The sequence below is a fragment of the Sciurus carolinensis genome, chromosome 2, assembly GCF_902686445.1.
Source record: "Sciurus carolinensis chromosome 2, mSciCar1.2, whole genome shotgun sequence".
Taxonomy (NCBI): Eukaryota; Metazoa; Chordata; class Mammalia; order Rodentia; family Sciuridae; genus Sciurus; species Sciurus carolinensis.
The window spans coordinates 110,649,382-110,676,893 of NC_062214.1; the positions used below are offsets into that span (position 1 = coordinate 110,649,382).

Here is a 27,512-nt window from a genome sequence, read left to right on the forward strand (position 1 = left end):
GAAAGGCATTTAAACTGAGACTTGAATAAGGAGAAGCAGAGAGCAGGCAACCCTGGTGAAGTAGGACAGGACCTGAGCAAAGGCCAGGAATAGGCTTGATGGAGAAGGCCAAAGCCAGAGTGCTGGCCAGGCCAGCAGTGGCTAGAGGATAGCCTGGAGGGGCATGCAGGGATGCCTGGGCAGAGCCAAAGCCCACAGGGAAATGTGGATTTGACCTAAGAGCTTACACCAACCCTATCCTTACCATTTCCCTCTGCTGGGTGCCAAGAGGTCTCTGATAGGACATTAGGGCCCAGCATTGGGACACAGACCCCCTCTGGCCCTGGCAATGCTGGTGGACTTGGCTGGGGAGAAGCACCCTCTGGACCTGCTGTAAGTGCCCTGTTGTGGGCACTGACCCTCACCCAGTCCTCACCCAGCCCACCTCTCCTCAGCTCCGCAGGGCCCGGTTGGAGGAGGCAGTGGCTCTGTTTGGCTTCTACCGCTCCTGTGGGGAGCTCCAGTCCTGGCTAGAGGAGCAGACAGTGCTGTTCCAAATGCTGCAGCCCCAGGCCAACAACTTGGAGGTCATGCAATCCAAATATGAGGTACAGCCCCTTGGATCTGAAAGGGGCCTGGGACTCAGTCCCTCCTTGCCTTGCTCCTGCCTCCCTGTTATGCACTGCTGTGCCCCAGGTCCCCGTGTTAACTGCAGTCCTATGTGAGAGGGGACCAAGGCAATGAATAGATCCTGAAAGTTAAGGACTCGGAGGCCTGCCCTTCCAGAGGCAGGCAACATAAGCATGTCCAAGCATGTCAGAGGTTCTTCATCGTCCTGTGGGAAGAAAACACACCCTCCCCCCAGAGGTTGGGAGTGGTGGCATATGCCTATAATCCCAGCCTCAAGAGGCAAGAGGATTGCAAATTCAAGGCCAACCTGGGCAACTTAGTGAGACCCTGTCTCAAAATAAAAAATAAAAATGGCTGGGGATGTAGCTCAGTAGTAGAGCACCACCCAAAAAGAAAAACAGGCCTAGGTCCTCCTTCTCCCCAGAACTTCCTTATTACCCTGGCTGTGAGAAAGGGCCACTGGACTGAGGTCAACAACTCTGCTGAGCAACTGAAGCAGAGATGTCCCGGGGACTTCACAAAAATCCAGCAACAACAAGAAGACCTGCGCCAGAGGTAAGAATGAGGGGGAGTGCCAGGTGATAGGGACAGGGTAGAGGCAAGGTCTGGGCCTGGTGTCTCCTACAATGACAGTGTCAGAGAGAGGGAGGAGATGGCAGGGGATGGCCAATTTAGCAGCTTGTCATATAAGGCTCTGGTCAAGGCCTCAAAATGGATGGGAAGATGTCCCTGTGATAGAGACATCCCTGTGCCCTCTGCCCAGGTGGGGCCAGCTGGAGGCCCTGAAGAAGGAGAAGGGCCTGCAGCTGGCACGCAGTATGGAAGTGTGCAGTTTTCTGCAGGAGTATGGACACACACAGGCCCAGCTGCAGGACATGCTTCTCCAACTGGAGGCCGTGGAGCCAGAGAGCTCTGAGGACAGCCACCGTGCCCTGCTGCTGACCCAGCAGAAGGTCCTGGTGCTGGAGAGGAGGATCCACAACCTCCAGAGAGTAGCTGTAAAGTACGACTGGTGACAGTACCCTGGGAGGCAGTGAAGTCAGAGGGAGGCCTGAGCAGGACAATGCAATGAGGAAGGAGCCAGAAACCGGGATGGGGAGATGGCTAGCATGTGCTATCAGAAAGGCCTGGGCAGAGGTGGGAGATAGCATGAGAAAGTGCTCTTGGGGAAAGAAAAAGTCATTTGTCCATGCTGCCCCTAAATCAGGCAGGGTGGGCATTCAGAGCTGTCATCACTTTCCCCGGGGATACAGGACTGAGCAGATGACATATGTCTGGAACACAGGGCCCAGGGCAGGGCCCTGACCGTGCAATGGCCTGTCTCCCAGGCTGGAGGAGTCAGGCCCTGCAGAGAGCCAGCCCCTGCAGGAACAGATGGAGATGCTGCAGGGGCTGCTGAAGCAAGCACAGGGGCAGGTGACCCATCAGGCCCAGGTGTGGGCCGAGGCTCAGGCTCGGCAGAGCTTTCTGCAGAAGAGCCGGCAGCTGCTGCTGTGGACAAAGAGTGTCCAGGCTCGACTGCGTTTCGAGGAGGAGCTGGTGGATGCAGCCTCAGCCCAGCGGCTGCTGAGGGAACATGGAAAGCTGCAGGAGGAGATCCATCTACAGCAAGAAAGGTCAGGAAAAGGGGCAGGCAGGGTACACTTCAGGCTGGGTGAGGCCTGAGGGCCTTGGACTCAGAAAGGGAGGGAAGGAAGCAGAGTGGTCACCAGGGAAGTGGTACTTGAGGCAGGTTTACAGGAGAGACCTTGGCTTAGGTCAGGTAGCCCATATGGTTTGAGGAAGCCCCAGGATATTGAGCTGCCCTGGAGGCTCTATCCTGTGTAATCGGAGCTAATGGATGCCATCTAGTCAGGGCAATCTAGCCCCATGTTCTGGATGATACAGCCCCTGTGGCCCCTGGAGTCAAATGGCTCAGAACCTATCCATGTACTATAGTACCTGCCTCCTCAGTATGGTAATGCCTGTCCTCCTGCAGGGATGATGCCCAACAGGTAGGCAGGGCCACCACGTGCAGTGCTCAGGCTGTGGTCAGTCCTCAGGAACCTGACAGGTGTCAAACAGACCCTGAGAAACATCTGCCCTCTCTCTGTTTGCCACACCCCATTACCTGGTTCACGGCTGCAGCAGCTCACAGGAAGTAGAAGTTTTTTCTACTTTACATAATGATGTCACCTATTCCCCAGCTATGTGACTGCACCCAGTTAAAAAGTTCACCTGTCCTACTTGTTCAAAGGCTCCATGTGGGCTTGCTGTGGCCTTGGACACAAGGATGCATGTGGTTTGAGCAATCTGTCTCTTGAGTTGTGCTGTCCCAGCATGTCCACTTGCTTGGGCGTTGGCCATTAGCCATCCATATTAGAGGATGGTCAACAGAATGAAGGTGTGACATGGCAGAGATCTTGGAACTATTGGGTCCTAAGTACTGTGCTGGGCCCATTACATTCACTGCATCATCATGGATCAGGGCACAGCTGTCCCACAGGGCAGGTGAACCAATTGGCAGACCCCTGCTGCCAGTTACCCTCACATCAGAGCTCCACTGTAAATGAACCATGGAGATGAGAGAGGAGGATGCTGGGAGAGAAGCCAGATAGGGTTAGAACCTTTGCCTATTGTCCTGGACAGGTTACAGCAACTGGAAGCTCAGGGCTGGCCCATGGCAGCCTTGGACTCCCTACATTCCCAAGAGGTGGCCAGTGCTCTGCAGCTCCTGGGCCAGTGTAGCCAGGAGCTGAAGACTACATGGGAGCAGAGACAGCAGAGGCTGCGGGAGGGACTGCAGTTGCACAAGTTTGGCCAAGAAGTGGATGTTTTCATTACCACCTGTACCAACCATGAGACCTTCCTATGCCTGGACAACCTGGGGGTATGGAACCAGGGATGTGGAACTAGGTTACTGGGTTATCAATCCCCCATCACTGGAGGGAGCTCATCTCCCTGGGTCCAGAAAGCAGGTTGGACAGGAGTGCCCTGGGGCCATGGTGGGTGAGATGGTACTGACCCCATCCTCCCAGGCATGACCTCAGATCTCTATACCCCAGGAAGATATGAGGGATACCCAGAGCCTGCTGCAGCAGCACCAGGTCTTTGAGTGGCTCCTGGGAACCCTGGGCCTTCGAGCAGAGGCTCTGCAGGCCCACGGCAAGAAACTGGTTCAGAACAAACACCCTGCTGCGCACAAGTGAGCCTGGCCTACCGTCCTTTCTCTTCCCATGCAGACTGCTACACTGACTGGAGAGTGGGAGGGCAGAGGGGTGCACCTGGGCTGGGTGGGCCTCAGGTCAGAAAGGAGCTCTGCTCTCCCTTACCTCCAGGGTCAGAGAGCAGCTGCAGAGTATCCAGGTGCAGTGGACCAAGGTCCGGGAGAGGAGTGAGCAGAGGAGGAGGCAGTTGCTGGCTTCCCTCCAGCTTCAGGTGAGGGGTTCCCTGGGTACAGGAGTCTCCGCAAGATCAGTGCCTAAGGGTCCACCTGTGTGCTAACTCAGTGTGACAATGTGGAGCATTTCAGTTTGCAGAGTACTCTTCCCACGCATCACATCATTTCTCCTCACAGTACCTCTGAGAGCCAGGCTGTGTGCCTCAAGTGTTTCCAGAGGAGGAAAATGAAGTGTAGCCACTCAGCTCTCAGAGCCTGGGTCAGGCCTAAAATGCAGGCCTCTTGACTAACCCCACCACTGCCTCGCCCTGCTATTCCCCTTCCCTGCATTTCTGGCACTCTAGGGTCTGCATGGGTCATGGGCAGAAGCTTCAGACTGCGGTTCTGTGGGTTCAGTCCCAGAGCAGCTCCAGGCTGGACCAGGCCGCAGGGCCTCCCAGAGCTTTGACTCATTGAAGCAAGATGACCAAACATGACCTGATGTGGGCTGCAGAGTGGGAACCTGACAGGCACTCCTCCTGTCTGGATACAGTATTCCTGTCCCCGATTTGTGGAGCAGTAACCTCAGGCTCCACCTCCCTAGTGCTCCAAAATTGGCTGTGGGTCTTGCTTTCCTCACAAGGGTCCCTGAAATCCCCCTTCCTAGAGCTAGATTCTTGTACCAGCCTTCTCCCCAGGCATGAGAACAACCCTTTCTTGGTTCTTGGGCAGGAATGGAAGCAGGACGTGGCGGAGCTGATGCAGTGGATGGAGGAAAAGTCAATGGCAGCACATGAGCCCTCCCAAGCACCCAGCAACACTCTGCAGAAATTGAAGCAGCTTGAAGCAGTTGAGAGGGAGCTACTGGCCACCCATGGGCATATGAAGGGCCTACAACAGGTGGGGGACACTGCACAGAGACAGCCCACACTAACCCATTCATTTTCATGAAACACAGCCACTAAAGGAAGAATCAACTCCAGTTACCATGGAGTCAGGATTATCCAGCCACCTCCTTCACTCAGCTGGGTGTCCCTTTGCCTTGACACCCGAACCAACACAGAAAGCTGCCACCATCCCTGCTCCCTCTACTCTCCAGGACAAGCTTTAGAGTCTGCCACCTTGCCAGAACAAAGCTCTTCCCTAACTTCCCCTTGTGCCTGCTCACCCCACTCTGCTTGCCCTCTTACCTCTGCCCACAGCTGGGGAGTCCCCTCACATGAACTGCTAGAGCCCAGACAACCTGTGGAAAGTAGCTTACAGCCTGTCACCTGCCCCTCTGTCCCCTGGGTTCAACCTGCTGTGGTCCAACAACCCAGAAAAGTGCCTGTGCCTTTGTCTCCATTATCCAGGCTGGCAGAGAGCTGTTGTGCAGCAGTCCACATGCCCAGGAAGACATACAGTCCAGGCTTCAGGGCCTAAGGCACAAATGGGAAGAGCTGAATCACAAGATGGCAGAGCGTGGAGATGAGCTGCAGCAGGCTAGACAGCAGGAACAGCTCCTGGGGCTGCTGCAGGTTACAGGAGGAAGATGGGCTGGGCTGGGGCTGGGTGGGAGCAGGCAAGACAGAAGGCAGAGGGGAGGAGCCTGTGTGTTCTACTGCCTCTAGAAAGGTGCCATGAAGTCCTGTAGCCTGTGGAGGCCTCTGTCCCACAGCATGGCTTTACCCTTCAGAAGGCCAGTACAGGAGTGGCTCTTGTGTGTCCAGGGTGTGGTCAACACAACTCGAGTCCTCCAGAAAAAGAGAAGCATGAGGGGATAGCGAACAGTGTGTGCACTGCTGGTTGGGACTGACAGTGATAGGTAGCTGATGAGTCTGGTGTTGTAAGACCTGAGTCTCACCTGCTGTGCTGTAGTGGAGAGCCTGATGTACCCCCTGTGGCCCTACTCAGGAAGCCAAGGAAATGATGGAGCAGCTAGAGGGGGCCCTACAGAGTGCAGAAATGGGGTCAGACCTGTGTTCAATCCGAAGGCTGCAGAGACAGCACTGCCGATTGGAGGGTGAAAGTCAGGCCTTGGCCAGCAAGATGGCTGCCCTCACCTCCCAGGCCCACAGTGTGGTCACTTCCCAGACCATCTTAGAGGAGATCCAGAAGTGCCAACAGAGGTGAGGCCCTGTCCACAGACTCACCTCTGTTCCATCTTCACCCTGCTGTGTTATTCTCACCCATCCTTTGTTAACCCAAAGGTCAACAGTGTGACAACTCTGTGACCCAGATGTCCAAACCTCCTTCTTTATGAGTGGAGATATTCTGGGTAGGAGGGTCAAAGATCCCAGTAGGCATTCTAAGCAGGACCCCTGCCTGAAGTCAGGCAGGTGCTCTGGGTGGTGAAGTGGGCCCTGTGCCTCCATCTGCCTCCCCTTTTACAGATATGACTTTCCTCCATTTGCTGGTCCTGGCTGGGCCAAGGAAGAAACAGGTATGGTCCTTAACTCATTACCAACTTCCCCCATCTCTTTTCTCTCCACTCAGGTTCAAGTCCCTGGAGGGCCATCTGGCCACCCAGTACCTGCAGTTGCAGGCCTCATTTGAGCTATATGAATTTGACCACCTGAGCAACCTGGAGCTCACATGGGTGGCTGAGCACATGCCCAGGACCAGTTCCACCAGCTGTGCCCAATGCTGGGATAGTGCCCAGAGCCTTCAAGACAAGCACAAGGTGGTGGCCTCTTTTCCTCCCAGAACCCTTGACATCCCATTCCCAGACCTTAGGAGCCCTCTGCCCTTACTCAGGGTGTCCTGGCCTCTAAGTGCTTTTCCCTGGATGCCATATCACTGCCCCAGCTGTTCTTGATCTGGGGCCTTACCACAACTGGGTGCTGAAGTCACATCCATGCCTCTGCTCTGGACACCCTGTGGTTAAGGGAACCTCAGAGACAATGCCTGGCATGCTTTTTGGTGGCAGGAACTCCAAGCTGAGGTGAGAGCCCACCAAGGGAAGGTGCAACAGGTGCTGGGTTCCGGCAGGAGCCTTGTGTCCTCTGGGCACCCCCATGCTCAGCACATTATGGAGCAATGCCAGGAACTGGAAGACCGTTGGGCAGAGCTAGAGCAGGCGTGTGAGGCACAGGCGCACTGCCTGCAGCAGGCTGTCACTTTCCAGCAGGTAGGATGGAGAAAGTCCAGAGTCAGGGGAGGGCAGGCCCTGTAAAGGAGCATTTGTGCACCCTCAAGGAGGGAAGTCTGTGGTAGAGCCTGCACCAGAAGCTGGCTGGTCCCAATATAGGCCCAGAAGCCCCTCTGTGCAGGCTGCTGGTGAGCACGGTATCCTCAACCGGTGACGGAGGGTTCTGTATGAGATTACCATGGTGAGTGGTACTATTCTTGGCAGTACTTCTCCATGCATCAGAGCTAGAGGGCTGGGTACAGGAGAAGCAGCCACTAGCAAGCAGTCAGAACTGCGGCACGGATGAGGCAGCAACCTTGGAGCTCATCAGGAAGCATCAGGTACCCTATCCTGAACAACCCCACAGTGTGGACTTGGGTGGTGGTGAATCATGAAAAGGGGGTCTGTCTCACCCCCAAAGGGCACATATGACTTCTTGGAGGCACAGAGCCCTGCCCTTACTCCCTGAAGACAGGCCTGCCCAATCTCACGCTGCCCAACTCCTGTGGCACCCTCCTCCTCTCCAGTACTCCCTCCTGCCAAGGCAGCCCCAGCGCTGGGACCTGGCAGCACTGTCCCTCTGTTGCCTCTCCCTTCTGCCTCAGCCCCTGGATGCCTCTGCTTCCTCTTCCTTCCTTTTCTCCCCAACACTTTCTACTCCTTCAGGAGTACCTGCTCCAGCCCACCCCATGTCTTCCATGATATTTTCCTCCAAGGTTTTGAATATCACCCTCAGAGGTAACCAAATGTCCTTCCTGAAACCCCCTTCCTCCCACAAGTAACCCCTGATTAAGGGGAGGGAGGCCTAGAAACCCTCTCCTCATTTCTGGAATTGAACTCTCAGAACCACACAAGCTACACAGCCTGGACTCCATGACATTACTATTTCCATGTGTCCTGTGCCTGAGAACAATTAGTGAGACATTCCTTTAAGGTATGCCTGTGATCTTGGTCCCATGCAGCTTCCGTAGCCCAGGCTTCTTTTATTCTGTTCACCTCTTATGTGTTGAAGTTGGGGTCTAGTGTGCTGCTCCCTTCCTTGGCCCATACTATCTACCATTCATCCTTTTCTACTAAATAATGAGACCTCTGAGGGCACAGACCATGTATTCATTTTATGGAACATTCAGTACATCATTAGTATGGGGTAATGGGGATGGATGGGTAGATAGATGAGTGTATGAGTTGATGAGTGACTGGATGGAAGGTGAATGGATAGGTGTGGGGAGGATGGGCAGGTGGGTGGGGGGATGGGTAGATGAAGAGTAATAAGTCCTAGCCTGGCATGTGTTCTTATGATGGCAGGTGCTGCAGCAGGAACTAGCTCTTTCTTGGAGCTCCATGGAGGAACTTGACCAGAAAGTCCAAACTCTCACTGGTCCAGAGGCCCCTGAGCAGCTGGGTGTAGTGCAGGAGAGGCTCCGGAAGCAGTTGCGGGTGCTACAGGAGCTGGTAGCCTCACGGTGAGAGGTGTTGCAACCCATCTCATCAGTGGGTGCAGAGGTCCTAGCCTCAGTTGACTGTTGCCATGCCATGTTCCTAAGTTGGTACACATAACTTCAGGCCCACAGAGATCCATCAGGAGAAGGATGTCTTTGCTGTGTTGCTCACCTCTTTTCATAAATTCTTCATTCATAGCCCACTGGGCAGGAACTTGGGTCCCCCAACTCAAGGCCATCCATCTCTTCCCCACATCTATACCTTCCTTTTACCCTCCCCTCGTCTTCCTGTGTCTGCTTCTACCTGAATCCTGGATCATAGACTTGAGCAGAGACCATGAAAAAACCCATTCTTCAGGTCACTCCCTTCAACTGGACCAGCTGTCCCCAGGGGGAGAGCAACTAACTCCTGGGGAACCATGGGCTGTTACCACAGGGGCCAGGAGCTGGAGGAGACCCTGAGGCTGCATGAGTTCATGAGGGAGGCCGAGGACCTGCAGAGTTGGCTGGCCATCCAGAAGCAGGTGGCCAGAGGAGAGGAGAACCTTGGAGGGGACTATGAGCATGTGCTGGTGAGAGGGCTAGGGGAAGGAGGATGCACTGGGGTAGGCTGTGGGGGAGAGGGTCCTGCTGGGTTGCATGGAGAAGGTGCAGGGGAGTCATGAGTCCTAGCTAAGGACAGGCCTGCAAAGAAGAGTAGGCAGGCTGTGACTGTTCAATCCCACATTTACCTGTGAGTCACCGAGGTGCCTCACTCCAAAGCTGCTTGCTGCCTGACCAGTGGGTGCCATATTCATCCACTACCCTCTCTCCTCAGCACCTCTGTACCAAGTTTGCAAAGTTTCAGCATCAGATAGAGATGGGTGGCCAGCGGGTGGCAGCCTGTCAGCAGCTGGCAAAGAGACTGCTGGAACATGGGCACAGCGCTGCCCCCAAGGTCCATCAGAAGCAGCAGGATCTGCAGTGAGTGCAAGGGATAGGGGCAGGGGCTGGGTTCAGGGGAAGGTGTTGGGTAGGGAGTCTGGGGTGTTAAAGAGGGTAGCATGCTCCAAGGCCCACACAGGTTCTGCAGGCCCACCTGGAGAGGGGCTGGTGCCAGGCTGTGGTCTGTGATGGCAGGTGAGGCCAGGTGTATGGGTCAGAGAGCCCTGCCCAGGGCCCCAGGGGCACTTTTCCTACCCAGTATTTCCAGAACTCATAGAAGGAGAGGCAGGGAGACTGCCTGGGCCAGGGAAGAGGCCTTTCCATGGGCTCCCCCAGCTCCCATAACTGCCTCCTGCACAGCCCTTACATACCACTTTCCCACTTTTCCAGCTGGTGTGGATCCACCCCCAGCCTATGAGCTTAAGGCAAGGCTTTGACTTGTTCATAACCCCTAGCACAGGCCTGACCTGGTGGAAGCCTTTGAGCTCAGCCAGAGTTTGCTGGTAAATGAAAAAATGGAGAGATGTGGCCTCTGCCCCCAAGGCATTTGTAATCTGACTGACATATTCAGAATCAATACACAAGATGTAAGGAGTATCACAAAGAGAGATCAATTAAGTGCTAAGAATTATACCAGCAAAGGACCAAATTCACTGTGAAGCTAGAGATAGGATCCTGGAGGGGAGGAAGGTTTGCAGATGGGCCAAGGCAGAGGCGTTAAGGAAGAGGCCCATTCAGGAGCTTTGGGCAAGTTGTGGATACAACTTAGGGAGGAGGAGGGTTGAACAGACCTAACAAGGGAGGGGAATGCAAGGCTGATCCCCTGCTTGTCTCCCATCTGCCATGGTCAGGGCTGCCTGGTCAGAGCTGTGGGAGCTGACCCACACTCGAGGCCAACTGCTCCAAGATGCCAAGACCACCCTCAGAGTTCATGGAGATCTGTTGGAAGCCCTCACCCAGATCCAGGTATGAGTTCAGGGAGAAAAAGGGATTCTTTGTAGAAGTGGGTCCTTCCTATGCTCAGTGCCCTACCCACCATTCCTGATCCTGGTGGACTTCTGCTCTCCTCAGGAAAAGGCCATGAGCCTCCCCAGTGATGTGGCCCAGGACCTGCATGGCATAGAGGCCCAACTGAGGAGACAGGAGGGATTGGAGCGTGAACTTGCCATCTCTGAGCAGCAGGTGAGCAGACGGGCTGCCTCTCCCGCTTGGGCCCTGCAGGTCCCTCTGGCTTGGCCCATCTGTTCTCCTAGATTCCCCACTCTCCCTCAGCCTCCGATGGGGCCCATTGCACATGGTATAGGCCATGGCCGAAGGAGGACCTGAGTTCTGTGGGGGACACGTTTTGGGATGGCCAGGCCTCTGAGGACACAACCCTTCCTCTCTATCCCCTATCTGTTAACAGCTGCAAAAACTGCTGGAGGCTGGAGGCAGGGTGCAAAAGCTGTGTCCAGGGCCTCAGGCCCACGCCATGCAGCAGAGGCAGCAAGCTGTGATGCAGGCCTGGAAGGCTCTGCAGTCCCAAGTGGAGCAGCGCAGGGCCCACCTGGAGCGGGCATGCCTCCTGGCCCGATTCCACACAGCAGTGAGAGCTCCTTCCCTTTTTGAGGGGTCTGTGTGTTTGTGTGATGTGTGTGTTGTACCTTGCGTGTGCATGCACTAATGAAGAAAAACAAGTGGGGGTGCAGGATGGAACAACGACATGAAGAATATGAGCCCACTGAGATGTCAGCCTGGCTGCTCAGAGGTTGAGTCAATGGGACATGGCAGGGACTTCTCAGGTTTGGGTGAATGCCAGCCCAGGTGAGTGACAGGGTCCCAGCCAGGAAGTGAGGAGTGAAAGCACATAGTTGGAGACCCAGATGTTCTGGACAGTGTCCCCTGGATCAACCCACATTGTTTAACATCTGTGTTGATTCTCTGCTAGGAGCTGTGGGTGGAGAGAGGAGGGTGATACGGATGATGAATTGCTGCCCTCATGGAGCCCACCTACATGGGGACATGAGCCTAATTCACCAAGAAGTCAGATGAAAACAGTGAGCCTAGCAATGAGCCATCCCAGGAGTCCCCATGTCCCAATGCCTGACAGACCAGGAGGCTCAAACTATGACACTGTGAAAAGGCTTGAGTTTAGGGTGCCACTCTGCCATTTTGTAGCACTTGGAGCAAAGCACTCAGCTCTAGGTTGTTACCCTCTGCCAGTCAAGCACCTATAATTTACAAAACTCTGCCACATACTTGGTACCGCTAACACCCTTTCCCCTATGCAATGTTTGGACAAAAGCCCAGGTCTCTCCAGCTCTGGAACTATGATCATCCACAGATCAATAGAAGACAGCAACTTAGCGAGGGCCTAAGCAACTCATATAAAAAAGGGCTGGGGATGTGGCTCAGTGGTTAAGTGCCCTTGGGTTCAATCCCTGATTAAAAAAAAAAAAAAATAGAAGACAGCTATAAATGTTAGCTCAGAAGCTCAGAATGGGAGAGTAGGAGGACATCAAGGGACAGAGAAGGCTGCAGAGGCAAAGAAGGCCTCAACCCTAGAAGAGCAGGGGAGCCTTTTAGTTTTTTCCATTGACCGGCTATTTACGCAGCAGCCCTTGCCAATCACCTCCTCTCACTGACTTGCCAGGTGAAGTTTATAGAGATGGTAAGGAAGGACAAGGGATGTTAAGTAGGAGGGCGGCAAGTGTTTAGAAAAGAGGCAAGTTTTGGTGAGGGGGGAGGCCTGGCACACATGGATCTGGGAGGACTGGGTTGGAAAAGGACAGAGAAATCAGGTGTCAATGGCTCGGAGCACCTCACCTGAGTCCCCGACCCTGGACAGCTCAGGTGGCTTCGATGTGCGAGGGTATTCCAATGGGCTGCAGTTGTGCCTCCGTGCCTGGTTCTCGGCCACCCATGCCTCTTCCCCATCTCCTTGATCAGGTGCAGGACTACACTTCCTGGGCAGCTAGCATGAAGCAGGAACTGCAGGTAGAAGAGAGCTCCCAGGAGCCCAGCAGCAGCCTGCTCAAGCTCAGGACTCATGAATGGCTTCAGGCAGAGCTGGAGGCCCGGGAGGAGCTGCGACTACAGGCCTCCCAGTTGGGCCAGCAAGCGCTTCTGACTGTAGGGACACCCACCAAGGAGGTGGGCCCCCTCTCCTGGTGCTCCCAGCCTTGCCTGACCTGATCTAGCCTGCCTGTCCCTCAGGGTCTCTATGGAACACGGTCCTCTCCTCAGAGGCTTCCCTTGAGACCCACTTCCATCTGGTTCACACCACCATCCCCAGCTCTGCCTCCCCACCTGCCCATCCCCAGGTCCAGGATGGGCTACAAGCCCTGCAGGAAGAGCGAAACCAGGTGTTTCAGGCCTGGTTGAAGAAGCAAGAGAGGCTACAGGCTGCACACCAGGAACAGCTCTTCCTCAGACGGTGCCACCACCTGGAGAAGATCCTCACAGCACAGAAGGCAGGTCCCCTTGGCTTGCTTCATCTCACATGGCTTTATATCTCTTTCCACTCCTTTCTTTCCTCTTGAGTCTTTGTCATTTTCTTTGACATGGAACACAGGGTGTGTGTGAGTCCTCCCAAGTGCCCAAGGTGGAGCATTGGGCCCCCACCAACACCCCCAGGCCAGTCAGGCCTTCTCCTCCTCATCCCCAACCCCAGACGGAGCTCCAAGGGAGGTTGGTCATACTCCCCACATTGTGTAGAGGTCAGGGCGTTGCTGGCCTCCAACCCAGGCTCTTGCTCCCACTCATGGCTCCTCTGTCTGTGCTCAGGTCTTATGTCAGCCACAGCCACAGCCCAGGCCCTTGCTTCGTTCACCGAGGGGCACTGCCTCAGCACAAATGAGTGCAGGGAGGGACATTCTGACTGACAACCCTCAATGGCCTCTGATTTTTCCATGGCCTGATCCAGATATCCCTAAAAACCTGTGCCCTGGGCAACTCGGTGGAAGAGGTGGAGCACTTGATTCGCAAGCATGTGATCTTCCAGAAGGTGCTGACTGCCCAGGACAAAAAGGTGATAGACCCTGGGAATCCTGGGCATGGTCCGAGTGTTGGGGGTTGGGGGAGAGTCCTGCATGGGGAACACAGTGAGCACCAGAGGCAGCACTGACACGCCTGTGGGCTGGAGCAGAGCAGTATGTGTGGCTCAAGTGAGGACCCAGGATGGGGTGGGCGATGCTGGAGGGACCACAATGGGCACTTGGTTCTGTCCATGTCACATGGTCACCAGGGAGCAGCTTGGTTCTGGCTTGTTGCTAGGAGGATTGACCAGCCCTTGGCAATGTTAGGCTGAGGGAAAGACTCCAAGACTCTGGAAGAAAGGACTGAGAGTCCTGGGGCCAGTCCTAGTGCAGTCTCCCAACGTGAGAAACCAGCAGCCCTGCTTCTGGCCCCACAGGAGGCTCTTCTGTGTGAGCAGCTGAAGATGCTCCCAGACACCAAGGGACAGGACGTGCTTCACAGTGTGCTGGAGCTCTGGGCTCTAGTGAAGGAGCTGGCAGAGAGCCAAGGACACGCCCTGCACTCCTCCCTGCTGATAGCCAGCTTCACCAGGGCTGCGACCCAGGTAAGAGGGCTGCCCAGTGCTTTCCATTTAGACCACGTCTTGCAGTTTAAGATGATCTTCAAGCTGGGCACAATGGAACATACCTGGAATCCGGGCTACTAGGGAGGCTGAGGCAGGAGGTCCAAAAGTTTGAGGCTTGCCTCAGCATCTTTGCAAAACTCTGTCTCAAAATGAAAGATAAAAAAGACTGGGGTTGTAGCTCAGTGTAGAGTACCCCGGGTTCAATCCCAACACCACAGAAGAAAGGAGATGATCTTTACACCATAACCTGTGAGGAGGAAAACAGATTCAGAGAGTTAAATTGTTTCCCAGGTGCCATGCTGGAGTCCAGAACATTTGATTCTAAGCACATGTGTATAGAGACCCTACCTATTTCTTGAGCACTAGCCAGGCCAGGACAAAGAGGGGCAGGGAAGTGAGCAGAACAGTTCAGAGTCCCAGGAACAGGGGTTATACCTCTGAAATGAAATCTACCTCAAGTCACTTCCTGTGGCTGGGAGCCAGCTGGGCCTGGGACATGTCTTCCTGGCTATCTCATTTACCTTCTGGATCCCATTTCATGTACCACACACTGCCAGCTTTGGCCCTGACCAGTAACCCACCACCTGGTCTCAGCTGAGGGGGCGGCCTGGGGGTTGGAGCATCACAGAATCATGTTTCCACTCCCACCAGGCTGATGACTGGGTTCAGGACCGGGCACAGCAACTGAGAGAGCCGATCCCTCCTGGGGACCTGAAAGATTATTTGAAGTACCTCCAGAAACACAAGTCCTTTGAGGCTGAGGTTCAGGCCCACCAGGAGGTCGTGACTTTGGTTATCAAGGTAACACCAACCCTAAGCTGCAGCCTGCTCTAGAGTGTGGACTTCAGGATGGCCCAGGGGTAAGGCCTCAGACAGGAGGAAAGGCACAGGCAGGCTCCCTGTGTCCTCTCTTGCCCTAGCAGGGTGAGGCTCTCCTGGCGCAGAGCCACTCTCATGCAGGAGAGGTTTCTCAGAGGCTGCAGGTGCTGCAGGAGCACTGGGAGAAGCTGAAGCAGGAGGTGGCTCTCCGGGGCCAGGACCTGGAAGACAAGCGGAACTTCCTGGAGTTCCTGCAGAGAGCGGACCTCGCAGAGGCCTGGATCCAGAAGAAGGTGGAGACCCAACTAGGCAGGGCCTGGCTAGGGGCTGAGAGTTGGGGCAGGGAGGAGCACAGGCCTGGCAGGTAGTCCCAAAGCCTCTACCTGCCCCTTACTACCCCAGTAGTTGGTGCCATGGGTCTGGGTGCCTGGAACCAGTGCTCAGTGTGCTGTCTTCCCCTCCCTCGGCCTCTATAGGAGGTGATGGTGAACACAGGTGACCTGGGCCAGGACCTGGAGCACTGCCTGCAGCTCTACAGAAGGCTCTGCGAGTTCCGAGGTGCCATGGCCAGGGTAAGGGGCTCTGCCAGGGAGGGGTTGGCATGGCATCCCCCTTTGGGAAATGTAGCTGGGAGCAGTGAAAGAGTATGGGCTCCAGAGAATGGTGTGGCCCAAGTGTCAGGTCTGCATTTACATGCAGCCAGCTCCTTTTGATCAGGACTTCGTTTCATCGTCTTTGTATTGGGGATCACACCTGCCTCAGAGGTGGGGGCCGTTACATGAGTCACCACCTATGAAAAAACTGCAGACTTATGCCTCCCCTACATCACACACACCACCACCAACAACAACAACAGCAACAACAAATGAGAGCTGAGTAGAGTCTGGTTTGTTGAATAGTATCACACCAATGTGAGCTGGGCGTGGTGGTGCCCACCTGTATTCCCAGCAGCTCGGGAGGCTGGGGCAGGAGGATCATGAGTTCAAAGCCAGCCTCAGCAACAGTGAGGTGCTAAGCAACTCAGTGAGACCCTGTCTCTAAATAAAATGCAAAAAAGGACTATGGATGTGGCTCAGTGGTCAAGTGCCCTGATTTTCAATCCCTGGTACCCACCCCCCAAAAAATAGTATTACATTGATGTGAATTTCCTGGTTTTAATATTGTATCACAGCAACATGTTACCAAGAGAGAAGCTGGGGAAAGGTACATGGAACCTCTGTACTACTTTTACAGTTTCCTATGAATCTATAATTATTTCAGGAAAAATTTTAAAAGAGTTTGTATATGTCCCAGTGTAGGAGGTAGTCAATCCTCCTTTGGTGTGGTTACTCCAGCATCTTGGCATCTCCTTCTTATTCCCTCCCCACAAAATACACCAGAAATCTATTTCTTTTGTGTGGTATAGAGGAAAGAAATTTGGCAAATGTATTCACAATCAGCTGTTAGAGTTCAAATGTGCTAACCTCCCCCCCTTGATGTAAGAATATATGATGGTTTTTAAGGCTAAACTAAACATGTCCTTTGCTCGGGGTGGAATTGTACAGATGTTGTGCCAGGTGTTGTAGCAGGAAGAGAGCTAGAATTTAGAGGAAGGGGACTGGGTTTGCATCCTGGCTCTGCCACAGATAAGCCATGTTAGCCTCTGAGAAAGAAACACTATCAGATAATACATTTCATGGTAAAGTGCTTTGGAAAGTTTAACAAACTCTACAAACACAAGGGGCAGGAAGCCTACAACCCCACTGTTTGGGGCCCCCTTCCTTTTTACCTGAAGGCCCTTGGAGTGTTCAGGCAGAGGTGGCCTCAACTCAGGCCAGTCCTTCGGGTCAGGACATCCAAACTGCAGAAGACTGGAGCACACCATGTCCTTCCCCCCACACCATTTTTTTTTTTTTTTTTTTTTTTTTTGCTTCTCTTATTCCAACAATCTGCGTTTTAACTTTAAAAGCTCTGGTCTTTATCCCCAGGATATTCTGGCCTGAGAAATTCTAGAGCTGCCAGCTCCAAGCTGATCTTGTCACTCTTCCTGGCATGGGTGGCCTCTGGCTCCTCCACAGGCAAGGAAGCAACTGCTTCTCGCCCCTCAAACACACTGCTCCTCGCTCCTGAGTGCCAAGTGCAGTGCCAGGAAAGGGTTCTGAGCAGGTGGTACCAGCTTCCTCACCTGCACCTCCCCCATAGGACACAGTGGGTGATGCCTACATCAGGAGCATCAATGACTTATCACTGCAGCTCAAGAACCAGGACCCTGAGGAGATCAAGACCACCTGCCAGCGGCGAAGCCAACTCAACAACAGGCCAGTTCCAGACTGGGCAGGGCAGGGGGGCCAGGCGATGGGCGAACAGCCATCTCAGGCTCCACATTTCACCACCACCTTGTGGCCAGGTGGGCGAGTTTCCAAGGCAACCTTCTTCAGTATCAGCGACAGCTTGAAGGGGCCCTGGAGATACATACATTGTGCAGAGAACTGGATGATGTTACTGAGCGGATTGGGGAGAAGGTAAGCAGTGAAAAGGGATCCCTTGTGCTTTGAATCAGGGAAGTGGGCCTAGAGTGTCCTGGTGTCCCAACTGTCATTTGCCTCTTCTCTTCAGCTAGGCACTTGGAGGATGACCCCATCAGGGGTCCACTTGGGAGCAACAGACCATAGACTCACTTGCAGACTCCATGGCCCCCCTGCTCCTTTTCTCCCCCAGATGTGCTGTCCCCCAGAACATGCCCTCTCTTTCTTCCAGTCCCTCAGCAAGGCCGAAACCTTACAGGAGGTCTGTGCCAGGGTAATGTCACCCACTACACAGATACAGGGGCTAAAAACTGTTCATGTGAAAGTGAAGTCACATGCAACCTGAGAAGTCCCATGTGAAACAGGGTCCTGTTCTGGGCCCACCCAGTGTCGGAGGAGCCTCCTCCAGCTGCCCTCATACAGAGGGGCCCAAGTCTCTGTGCTGCTTGCTCCTTTTCCTCCACTCCCCATTCCCCAGGGATGAGAGTCAAAAGAGACAAAATGTTAGCACCACACACGTGACGATTCTTACCTCAGGACTCCCCAGACCCAAAGTCCACCCTCAAACCTTCCTCTTTTGCATAAGGATGGGACCTGTGCCGCATGCTTGCTTTCCATGTTGCCACCATGGCACTGCCTGGTCCTCTGCAGTGAGGGAGCTGGCAGAATCTAAGGTCAAACCCATAAAGGCCTATCTCCCTCACCCCTCAGGGAGCCCTGATCCAGGCCCTGGAGGGTCGGAAAGATCTGGAGAGCATTCAGGAGCTGCTGTGGAAACACAAGATGCTAGAGCAGGAAATGGGCCTCATTCACGCTCAGGTGGAGGTATGCAGCTGGGAGCAGAGGTGGGTCCAAGGCTATGAGAGCCTACTCCTGGAGACCCTACTCCTGGAGACCCTAGCAGACCGAAGGCAGAGGGAGCTTCAGGATCCTGAGAGCCACATGCCTGGGGCCTTCCACAGCCAGAGCCTCCCCTGCCTAGTCTCTGACCCTGGCTTCCCCTGCAGTCCCTTGAGCATAAGGTGGGCCACCTCTGCCAGAGAAGCCCTGGGGCAGCCAACAGCCTCAGTCACAAGCAACAAGAGATGATGGACAGCTGGTCGCAACTCCAGAGCAGGGCCCAGAAGTGGTATGAACTCCTTGGACCTCACTCCTTCACTGACCCATTCCCTCCAGAATCTCAGTCTCTACACTTCCCTCGGCCCCTGTTTTCCCCTAAGATTCTATATTGTCAACTCATTAATTCCCAGCCCAGGGGTTCTTGTGTACTAAGGGGATTAAGGGATAGGAGACCACATGGGTGGGCAGGGGGAAAGAGGGGACTAGTGGCCTCGGACTAGCCAATGAGCCCTGTGAGTAGGAAGGAATTGCTGGATGCCCTGCACCAAGCTCAGAAGCTCCAGGCACTGCTGCTGGAATTGCTGGTCTGGGCCCAGGGGCTGCGGGCTGAGATGGACCTGCGAGGTGCCCCTTACAGCCCTGCAGGAGCCAGACACATGCTGGAAGAGCACCAGGCATGCAAGGTGAGCAGCAGGATCGCTGGGCTCTCTGGACCTCATCTCCTCACTGCCACCCCTTCCTCTGACCCCCATTTGTCCTGTATCCTTTCTCTGTCTCCTACTTTCCTCTCTCCTCTTCTGTCCCACCCCTTGGCTGTCTTCCCACCTCTCTCCTTCCCTCTGGGCCTCCTGCAGCCCCCGTCTGCAGAGGGATCTGATCCCAGTCCTGTTCCAGGCTGAGATAGATGCCCAGAGAGACAGCATCGGTCTTGTTCAAAGCACTGGGCAGCGGCTACTTGCAACTGGACACCCATCAGCCCCTGGCATTCAGCAGGCCCTGGCTGCTTTAGGACAGGAGCTGAGCAGCCTGCAAGGAGCCTGGCAGGAGCACCAGCAGAAGCTGCAGCAGGCCCTGGAGCTGCAGGTAGGTACCACCCCAGCCTCCATCCTGTCTTACTGTCGGGATCTACACTGGCCCCACAGCCCTGGTCAAAGCCAAAGCCAGAGGGGCTACTGTGCCAGTCCTTCCCCACCCCTCCCTGCTCAACTTGCCCACAACAGGTCTGGCTTGCCATAGACTTGATCCCTGGAGCTGGGCCCCTGGTTGTCCCATGTGGTTCCCCCAAAAGGATCACCTCCCCTCTAGCGACCTAGACCCTCTGTTGACTTTCTTTTGCCTCATCTTTTCTCACCAGCTCTTTCTGAGCTCTGTGAAGAAGGTGGAGTTTTGGCTCTACTGCCAGGAAGTTTCCCCAACCAGTGAGAATGTGGGGGTAGGTACCCAGCAGGAGTTGGGGAGGATGTTGTGGAGTAGCCCGGGGGGATGGAGCTAGCCAGGGCTCCCCAGGCCAAGGGTCACCTCCCCCTCCTCCAGCACATCAGCCATTGAGCAGTTACTCACCCATCAGTGCTTCTCATGCACCTGGGGTCAGCCCCATGGGGAACGCCCTGGGAGCTAGGGAGTGAGCCTACAGCCCTGCCCCCTCCTTGCCTCCTTCCCCGCCCCCTCACCACTGCCCTCCTCACTTCCTGCACACCCAGAGGTTTGCTTTTTCCACCACCTCCCAACTCCTGTGATAGACAAGTGGAACTTGTAAAGACCTCAGAAAATAATTACAGGCTGACAGAGTCTTACTGGGAGTGCAGAGGAAAGGGGAAAGTTCTACCTACCCTGGAAATTGACTCTAGACCCAATATGCCCCTGGCTGAGAAAGCCGGAAGCAGTCTTGATGAGTTCAAGGGATGGATTTGGACAGAGCAGTTGCTTGGTGGAGGAGGATTTGGCAGAAAGACTCTGGAATGAAGGGAGCAGATAGCTTGGGAGGGGACAGTCCCATGAACACCATCTGGATTCTGCTCCCCCTAGGACTCTTTGGCCAATGTGGAGACCCTCCTTTGGAAGCACAAGAGGCTCAAGCGGGGCCTGCAGGCACAGATGGAAAAGATCAGCACACTGGAGGCCACAGCCCACAGCCTGCAGCAGGGTGGACAGCCAGAGTCCCAGAGTGCCCTTACCAGGTGGCAGGCCATGCTCCTGAGGTGCCTGTGGCTCTGGGGTGATGGGAATTGTGGGTGGGCTGGCATGGGCATTTGGCATCCCAGTTCTTCCCTTCCTGCCCCTCCACCTCTTAGCCCAGGCCCACCAGCTTTTTCCAAGGGCTGAGCTCAGATGCCAGGATCCCCACTCTTCCTGCCCTACAGCGTGTTGGCCTGTTATGGACATTCACCAATACATGGAAAATTCCACTTCCTTCTTCATTTACCTGAGATAAAAGGGAGTTTTACCAAGAAGCTCACACTCAGAAACTTAGAGGGCAAGCAATCTAATGAAATGGAAGGTACCAGAGCACATGGTTGAGCATCAACCCTCTAATACCAGAGAGTCCTGAATTCCTCTGCTGCCCACCAAAGGTAGAACTTGAGGCAAATCCCTCCCTGTCATAGAGGAGTCTTAAATATACAAGGGGCTAAAATACTGTCTCCAGGGGCTGTGGCATCTCAGTCATAGGCAGGTAGCAGATCTCAACACTTACTTAAGTTCAGTCACAGATACACATGATCTGCACATTTATGAGAAACCAGACTCTTCCTTCTTCCTCATGAAAGTTGCCTTGTCCAGTTCCTGGGACTGTTAGATTGAGGCAGATTTGGCCAAAAGCTGGACCTCAGATTGGCAAGAACCATCCTTCCCAGAGAGCCTACCAGCTCCTATTAATTTTGTGATTACTTGCGCTGATGCCCTGGGGTCCAGGCTATCCCCTCTCCATTCTTTTTTTTTTTTTTTTTATCTTTGTTTTATTTATCTATTTATTTACTTTTATGTGGTGTTGAAGATGGAACCCATGTGCTAGGCAAGTGCTCTACCACTGAGCCCCAGCCCCAGCCCACTTCTCCATTCTTGCAGGTGAACCTCACCTGTATGAGGAGGTCTTTGAAATAACAAATGGAATGTTGGTTTGCTGGTCTCCGTCACCTTGGGCGGTTTCTGGCAGGCCTGGCTGATTCTGGCACAGTGCCACCCTGTCTCTGCCCCCACCCAGGTTTCTGCCATCCTTAGGAGGGGGCTTCACTTCAGTTAGGCCCCTCTGTACCTCCACCCCACACTATATCCTCTGGCAGTGTGGTTCACACTCTTATTAGTGTGAACCTCTTTTCCTGTTTCTCTTGTAGATCTCATTTATAATCTTTATTTTCATGCATGTGGCAATGTACTTAATACATTGGTACAGAGGTACATATATAAAATGCATAAATTGGTATATAACATATACACATTATATATCAAGTGTTATTATAAATTATATTAAATATTATCTTTATCTACCTATCTATAGTTGGAGTAGCTCCTTAAAATGTTCTTGCTAATACTAATGCATGATTAAAAAGTGGCTGAGGGGGCTGGGGAGATAGCTCAGTCGGTAGAGTGCTTGCCTTGTAAGCACAAGGCCCTGGGTTTGAACCCCAGCACCCAAAAAAAAAAAAAAAAAAAAAAAAAAAAAAAAAAAAAAAAAGTGGCTGAGATACTGTATGACTCTGTTTGGACTGCTATAACAAAATGCCACAGACTGAGTAGTATAAACAATAGAAACTTATTTTCTCATAATTCTAGAAGCTAGAGGTCCAAGATCAAGTTGACAGTAGAGTTTGTTTCTTGACCTCTCTTCTGGCCTTGTAGATGGCCATCTTCTTTCTGTGTCTTCACATGGTTTCCTCTCTGGGCATTTCTGTGTCCTCATTAAGAATATCAGTCATGGGCTGGGATTGTGGCTCAGTGGTAGAGTGCTTGCCTGGCACGCGTGAGGCACTGGGTTCAATCCCTGGCACCACATAAAAGCAAACAAATAAAATAAAGGTATTGTCTCCATCTACAACTAAAAAAAAAAAAAAAAAAAAAAAAAATTTAAGAAAGAAAGAGTATCAGTCATGCCAGGTGTGGTGGCACACACCTATAATCCCAACGGCTCAGGAGGCCGAGGCAGGAGGATCGTGAGTTCAAAGCCAGCCTTAGTAACTTAGTGAGGTCCTAAGCAATTCTGTCTCTGAATAAAATACAAAAGTAGACTGCGAATGTGTCTCAGTGGTTAAGTGCCCTGGGTTCTATCCCCATTACCAAAAAAAAAAAAAAAAAAAAAATTACCAGTCATGTCAGATTAAGCCAACCCACATGACTTCATTTGAACTTGGTTATCTCTTCAAACACCTTATTTCCAATACAGCCCCATTCTGAATTTCTGGGCAATAGGATTTCAACATAGAAGCTACAACTCAGCCCACATAAAAACACTAATATAGAGGTGATGTGTCATGATTTCAGAGGAAACCTGACTCAGGATCACGATACCAAGAAAGGCTGTGCTAGGCTAGAAGGATGTGTATGTGCACATGTTGCACATACATGCGCATACACACCTGTAGCAGTTCCAGGTCCTGATGGGCGAGCCTCGGACCTATGAGACCCTCCTTCTGCAGGAAAGAGGCACTGGTGGAACGAGTAAGGATCCAGGGTCGCCAGCTGGAGGAGCTGCAGCAGCTGCGAACTTTTCTGCAGGATTCTCTCGAGGTTCCCCTTACTTGGAGCAGGAGTGCTTGTGGGTTGGAGGAGGAGATGGCCCAGGGAAAAGCCACCCTTCTTTCAGGGCACCCCAGAAGTCAGGGAGAGGGGAGAGCCCAAGGCAGCAGAACCTGGTCTTCCCCATGCTCTCAGGTGGCCTCGTGGCTGAGGGAGAAGAACCTGGTGGCTCTGGAGGAAGATTGGCGGGACCCAGCCAAGCTGCAAGCACAGTTACGGAAGCAGCAGAATTTCCAGGCCGAGCTGGATGCGAGTGTTCCCCAGCAACAGGAGCTGCAGAAGGTGAGGCCCCATGGGGACAAGGGGGCCACAGACAACCCCTCAGAGCCTAGAACCATGGCAATGACAGCTGATGTTCACCAAGGGCTTTCCTTGTGCCGGTGCCTTCCTAGGCAGTGACATGTAAGTGACACACAGTATGGTACTTCCTTGGGGTTCCCTTTCCAAAAATGGTGACTTTCCAATAATTTTGAAGATAACATTTTGACATGAGAAGTACATGGCCAGTAATTCTGTAGGTGGAGGCAGCAAATATAACACCTTTAAAAACATTTCCTTTTCCACCTACAAAGGAGGTCTTCACCCCAGACTGATGTTAAGTGACCTACTAAGTATTGCATATACTCTATCTCACTGAAACAAATTACTGTTATTTCCATTATATGGATGAGGAACATAAGGCTCAGAGAGGCTAAGAAACTTGCCCAAGACTATACAGCTGTAGGGCTGGTCATTGAAGACAATGCAAGGGCCCTGGTACCAGTAGTCCTGAGTCTGTGAGGTATACGTCATGTTGTGACTGCAGGAGGGGCAGAGGCTGCTGCACAGGGGCCACCCAGCCTCAGAGACCATTCAAGAGCAGCTGCAGGAGCTGAAAGAGCTCTGGACTGAGCTGCAGGTCAACTGCCAGAGGAAGGTGGTCAAGCTACAGAAAGCATGTGAGGTGAGGCTGTGACGTGTACAGAGCAGCTGGGTGGGGCTCTGGCCTCCCCTACTGCCTTCTCATGCTCTGCCCAGGTCCTACATCTACAGCGGAGGATCAAGGAGCTGGAGAGCTGGCTGGAGCCCATGGAGAGTCAGCTGAAAGCCCCTTTCAGGGACCAGGACCTACCTGGGGTAGGCAAGCTCCTGGGGGCACAAGGGGAGCTGGAAGCAGCCCTGGAGAGGCAGACCAGTCAGGCACAGGCCCTGCTGGATCAGGCCCAGACCTCTGAGAGGGATGGTCACTGCCTCGCCAAAGATATGGAAGAGCGGGCCCGACAGCTGCTCCAGAGGTAGATTGGCTGGGCCCCCAGCCTCGCGTGTTTTTTCTCTTCCTCCATTCCCTGTAGGGACACCCGGCCCCTCTTCCCAGCTCATGTCTTCTCATTTCTTTCCCCTTTCCATGATGAGGGTCACAGAAGGGGTAGGCTCTGTGTCACAGTCGGGGCCCAGTTCTGATGACCATGTTCCCCTCCTGGTTCTGCCTTCCCCTGCTGCAGGTTGCAGAGTCTTCGGGAGCCCCTGCAGGAGCGCAGGGCAGCCCTGGAGGCCCAGAGCCTCCTCTTGCAGTTCTTTAGGGATGCTGACGAGGAGATGGCCTGGGTGCAGGAGAAGCTGCCCTTGGCCACTGCCCAGGACTATGGCCAGAGCCTGAGTGCCGTGCGGCACCTGCAGGAGAAGCACCAGGTGCTGGCTCACGCTGGGAAGGGCTGCCTTAAAAGCAGGCAGGGCTCACAGACAAGGAATATGCATCATGGCCCAGCTAGGTTCTTCCTGCTTTGGGGGGCACTGCAGATTCTTTGCAAGTTTGGGACAGGGAACTCCAGGGAAACAAGTCTGTGGGGTACCATGAGACTCAGGCACAATTCTGGGGGCATCCCAAGTGTCACAGCATCCCTGTTTTTTTTGTTTTGTTTTTTGTGGTGCTGGGAATTGAACCCAGGGCCTTGCGCATGTGAGGCAAGCACTCTACCAGCTGTACTATATCCCCAGCTCATCCCTGGTGGTTGTTTTGTTTTTTTTTTTTTTTTGTCCTCTCCTCCACAGCACTTGGAGAGTGAAATGAGCAGTCACGAGGCTCTGACCCAGGTGGTGATAGGCACAGGGCACAAGCTGGTGCAGGCTGGGCACTTTGCTGCCCATGAGGTTGCTGCCCGGTTGCAGCAGTTGGAGGCAGCCCTGAACCAACTTCGAGCAGAGACCACACGGCGGAGGCTGCTGTTGCAGCAGGCCCAGGAGGCCCAGCAGCTTCTGATGGAGGTGAGAGGGTGGAGTGCAGAGGGGTAGGGCTGGACTTGAGAATACCCAGAGTCACCTGGAAGGTGACTCCTGCAAGGGCCAGGTGCTGTGCATCTTCTGTCTCCCTCACTAAGAGGTTTCCTGTCCCAAGTTCTTCCATCTGCCTGTTCCCCAGAAAATAGGCCACTGGGTTGTTTGCTTCATTTAACTGTTTCTTCTAAACCAGTGGTTCTCAACCAGGGTTTTGCATCAGAATCACCTAGAAACTTCATCTCGTGATTCTACCTAAACTACCTCACAATGTGAATACATTTGTATAGGAAGAAAAACTAAATAAAGTAATAAGAAATGAAAAGGAAAAACACGGAAAGGAATATTGACTACAATTTTGTTCTATTATCATGTGACGGGCTGGGGATATATCTCAGTTGGTAGAGTGCTTGCCTTGCATGCACAAGGCCCTGGGTTCAATCCCCAGCACGGAAAAAAAAAAAAAAAAAAAATCATGTGACAAAAACAATCTATGCCTGGGAATCTAGAACAAAGTGTCTTTATTTTGTGTGGAAAAAAAGAATCACCTGGAACCTTCAGGAAACATTGATCTCTGGGCATGGCAGTGTGCCCTACAGTCCCAGTTACTCAGGAGGCAAGGTAGCGGGGAGGGTCAATCACTTGAGCCCAGGAGTTCAAGACTAGCCTGGACAACATAGTGAAATCCAGTCTCAAAAGAAAATGAAAGAAAAAGAAACACTGATGCTCAGACTCCATCCAGACCTGTTGAGAATCTACCAGGGTGGGGCACAGGCTTAGGGAGTTGGAAAGGCACTTCACCAGGGGATTCCAATCTGTAGCCAGCTGAGAACAACTGCTGTAAATCTAGAAGCCACAAATCATAGGCCAGAGCCCCAGGGTCTTCATCCAGGAAAAAAATGATCTGTTGTCACCCTAGCTCCTAGAGGCAGGATCCTGGCTGGCTGAACAGGGCCATGTCCTTGACAGCGAGGACATGGGCCAGAGTGCTGAGGCCACTCAGGTCCTTCTGCGGCGACTGGAGGCCACCAGGAGAGACCTGGAGGGATTCAGTCAGCGCATGGAGCAACTGCAGCAGACAGCAGCCCTCCTGGAAAGCAGGCAGAACCCAGACAGGTGTGCCACAGCCACACCCTCGTGGGAGAAGGGTGCCCCCCACAGAGGTAGCTGAGGTTAGTCCAACCTGGACAAGGGTGCCAGTCCAGGCTGTCCTTCCTGCTGCAGCCCCAAGGTGCTGGCTCAGCTACAGGCGGTGAGCAAGGCCCACGAGCAGCTGCTGCGGAGGGTGGAGGGCAGGGGACAAGGCCTGCAGGAGCAGCTACGGCTCCACCAACTAGAGCAAGAGACCCTGCTCCTTGATGCCTGGCTGACCACCAGGGTGGCCATTGCTGAGTCCCAGGACTATGGGCAGGACCTGCAGAGTGTCAAGGTGAGTCAGTTCTGGGCTAACCTGGGGGACGGTGGATAGAGGGAGCAGCAAGGAAGCCGGAAGGGGCATCTCTAGGAGGATCCTTGTGGTTCTAGAACCAGTGCTAATGGGTTATGTACGCATCAGATCCTACCAAGCTCTTCATGAGCTCCACAGGCTTCAAGACATGACCTACAGAGTGACACTGCCTGGTCCCATAACCTTGCAGGTTCTGGAAGAGAAGTTTGGTGCTTTCAGCAGGGAAATCCAGAGTCTGGGGCAGGCCAAGATACAGGCCCTGAGGGAGCTGGCAGGGCCCCTGGAAAAGGGAGTACCCAGGTACTATCCCCAGATTCAAGCCCAGAAGAGCCGCATTGAGGCCACTTGGGAGAGGCTGGACAAAACAATCAAAGCACGTGCAGAGGTAGGCACCTACAGACCAGGCTGGGCGGGTAGCCAAGGGGCTGGGCAGTCCTGCTCGATGCTGGGACTGGAGACGAGCAGTCCCATCGGTTGTGGAGAGTGTGTGCATGTGTGTACTGGCTCTAACTCCCAAAGACAAGCAGGTGGGAGCCTCAGTCTCCCCCATTGAGCTTCTCCTCTGATCTGGCTTCCTCCTAGTACTGTCCACAGCTCCAAGAAGCAGCAGATAGTGTGTCTGGCCAGTTTCCCTTTCCCTAGCACGGGCTCTCATTCTAGTAAGACAAGCCTTATCCCTTCTCTTCTGCCCTTCTCTTCATCGGTCACACATTTAACTCCATGTGGTGCCAAGCCCCTTCTTCTTACCTATTCCTCTACTCTCAATGCTCTGAGTGGGTTTGTACACCAAGGAAATCAGCTTTCTTTTTTTTTTTTTTAATTTAAGTCTTTATTTTTACAGACTGCATTTTGATTCATTGTATGCAAATGGGGTACAACTTTTCATTTCTATGGTTGTACACG

General features: G+C 53.5%; 1 protein-coding gene across 1 annotated transcript in view; it reads left to right on the top strand.

Annotated features, from left to right (window-relative positions):
* Sptbn5 (spectrin beta, non-erythrocytic 5) overlaps nt 1-27,512 on the top strand; it is a 48,520-nt gene that overhangs the window by 14,263 nt on the left and 6,745 nt on the right. Inside the window, exons 15-58 of the mRNA XM_047539291.1 lie at nt 435-587; nt 1,034-1,164; nt 1,373-1,612; nt 1,938-2,225; nt 3,238-3,478; nt 3,654-3,793; nt 3,927-4,026; nt 4,700-4,867; nt 5,320-5,484; nt 5,861-6,075; nt 6,443-6,629; nt 6,876-7,117; nt 7,219-7,247; nt 7,302-7,417; nt 8,382-8,539; nt 8,952-9,087; nt 9,333-9,478; nt 10,291-10,405; nt 10,511-10,621; nt 10,845-11,024; nt 12,368-12,571; nt 12,742-12,891; nt 13,344-13,448; nt 13,833-14,000; nt 14,673-14,822; nt 14,942-15,133; nt 15,317-15,412; nt 17,022-17,137; nt 17,227-17,341; nt 18,056-18,169; nt 18,352-18,470; nt 18,702-18,867; nt 19,079-19,267; nt 19,539-19,616; nt 20,210-20,382; nt 22,813-22,903; nt 23,048-23,194; nt 23,718-23,855; nt 23,930-24,186; nt 24,394-24,580; nt 24,941-25,153; nt 26,082-26,278; nt 26,387-26,591; nt 26,800-26,994. Of these exons, the coding sequence (XP_047395247.1) occupies nt 435-587; nt 1,034-1,164; nt 1,373-1,612; nt 1,938-2,225; nt 3,238-3,478; nt 3,654-3,793; nt 3,927-4,026; nt 4,700-4,867; nt 5,320-5,484; nt 5,861-6,075; nt 6,443-6,629; nt 6,876-7,117; nt 7,219-7,247; nt 7,302-7,417; nt 8,382-8,539; nt 8,952-9,087; nt 9,333-9,478; nt 10,291-10,405; nt 10,511-10,621; nt 10,845-11,024; nt 12,368-12,571; nt 12,742-12,891; nt 13,344-13,448; nt 13,833-14,000; nt 14,673-14,822; nt 14,942-15,133; nt 15,317-15,412; nt 17,022-17,137; nt 17,227-17,341; nt 18,056-18,169; nt 18,352-18,470; nt 18,702-18,867; nt 19,079-19,267; nt 19,539-19,616; nt 20,210-20,382; nt 22,813-22,903; nt 23,048-23,194; nt 23,718-23,855; nt 23,930-24,186; nt 24,394-24,580; nt 24,941-25,153; nt 26,082-26,278; nt 26,387-26,591; nt 26,800-26,994 (7,026 nt within the window). The remainder of the gene's footprint in view (nt 1-434; nt 588-1,033; nt 1,165-1,372; nt 1,613-1,937; nt 2,226-3,237; nt 3,479-3,653; nt 3,794-3,926; nt 4,027-4,699; nt 4,868-5,319; nt 5,485-5,860; nt 6,076-6,442; nt 6,630-6,875; nt 7,118-7,218; nt 7,248-7,301; nt 7,418-8,381; nt 8,540-8,951; nt 9,088-9,332; nt 9,479-10,290; nt 10,406-10,510; nt 10,622-10,844; nt 11,025-12,367; nt 12,572-12,741; nt 12,892-13,343; nt 13,449-13,832; nt 14,001-14,672; nt 14,823-14,941; nt 15,134-15,316; nt 15,413-17,021; nt 17,138-17,226; nt 17,342-18,055; nt 18,170-18,351; nt 18,471-18,701; nt 18,868-19,078; nt 19,268-19,538; nt 19,617-20,209; nt 20,383-22,812; nt 22,904-23,047; nt 23,195-23,717; nt 23,856-23,929; nt 24,187-24,393; nt 24,581-24,940; nt 25,154-26,081; nt 26,279-26,386; nt 26,592-26,799; nt 26,995-27,512) is intronic.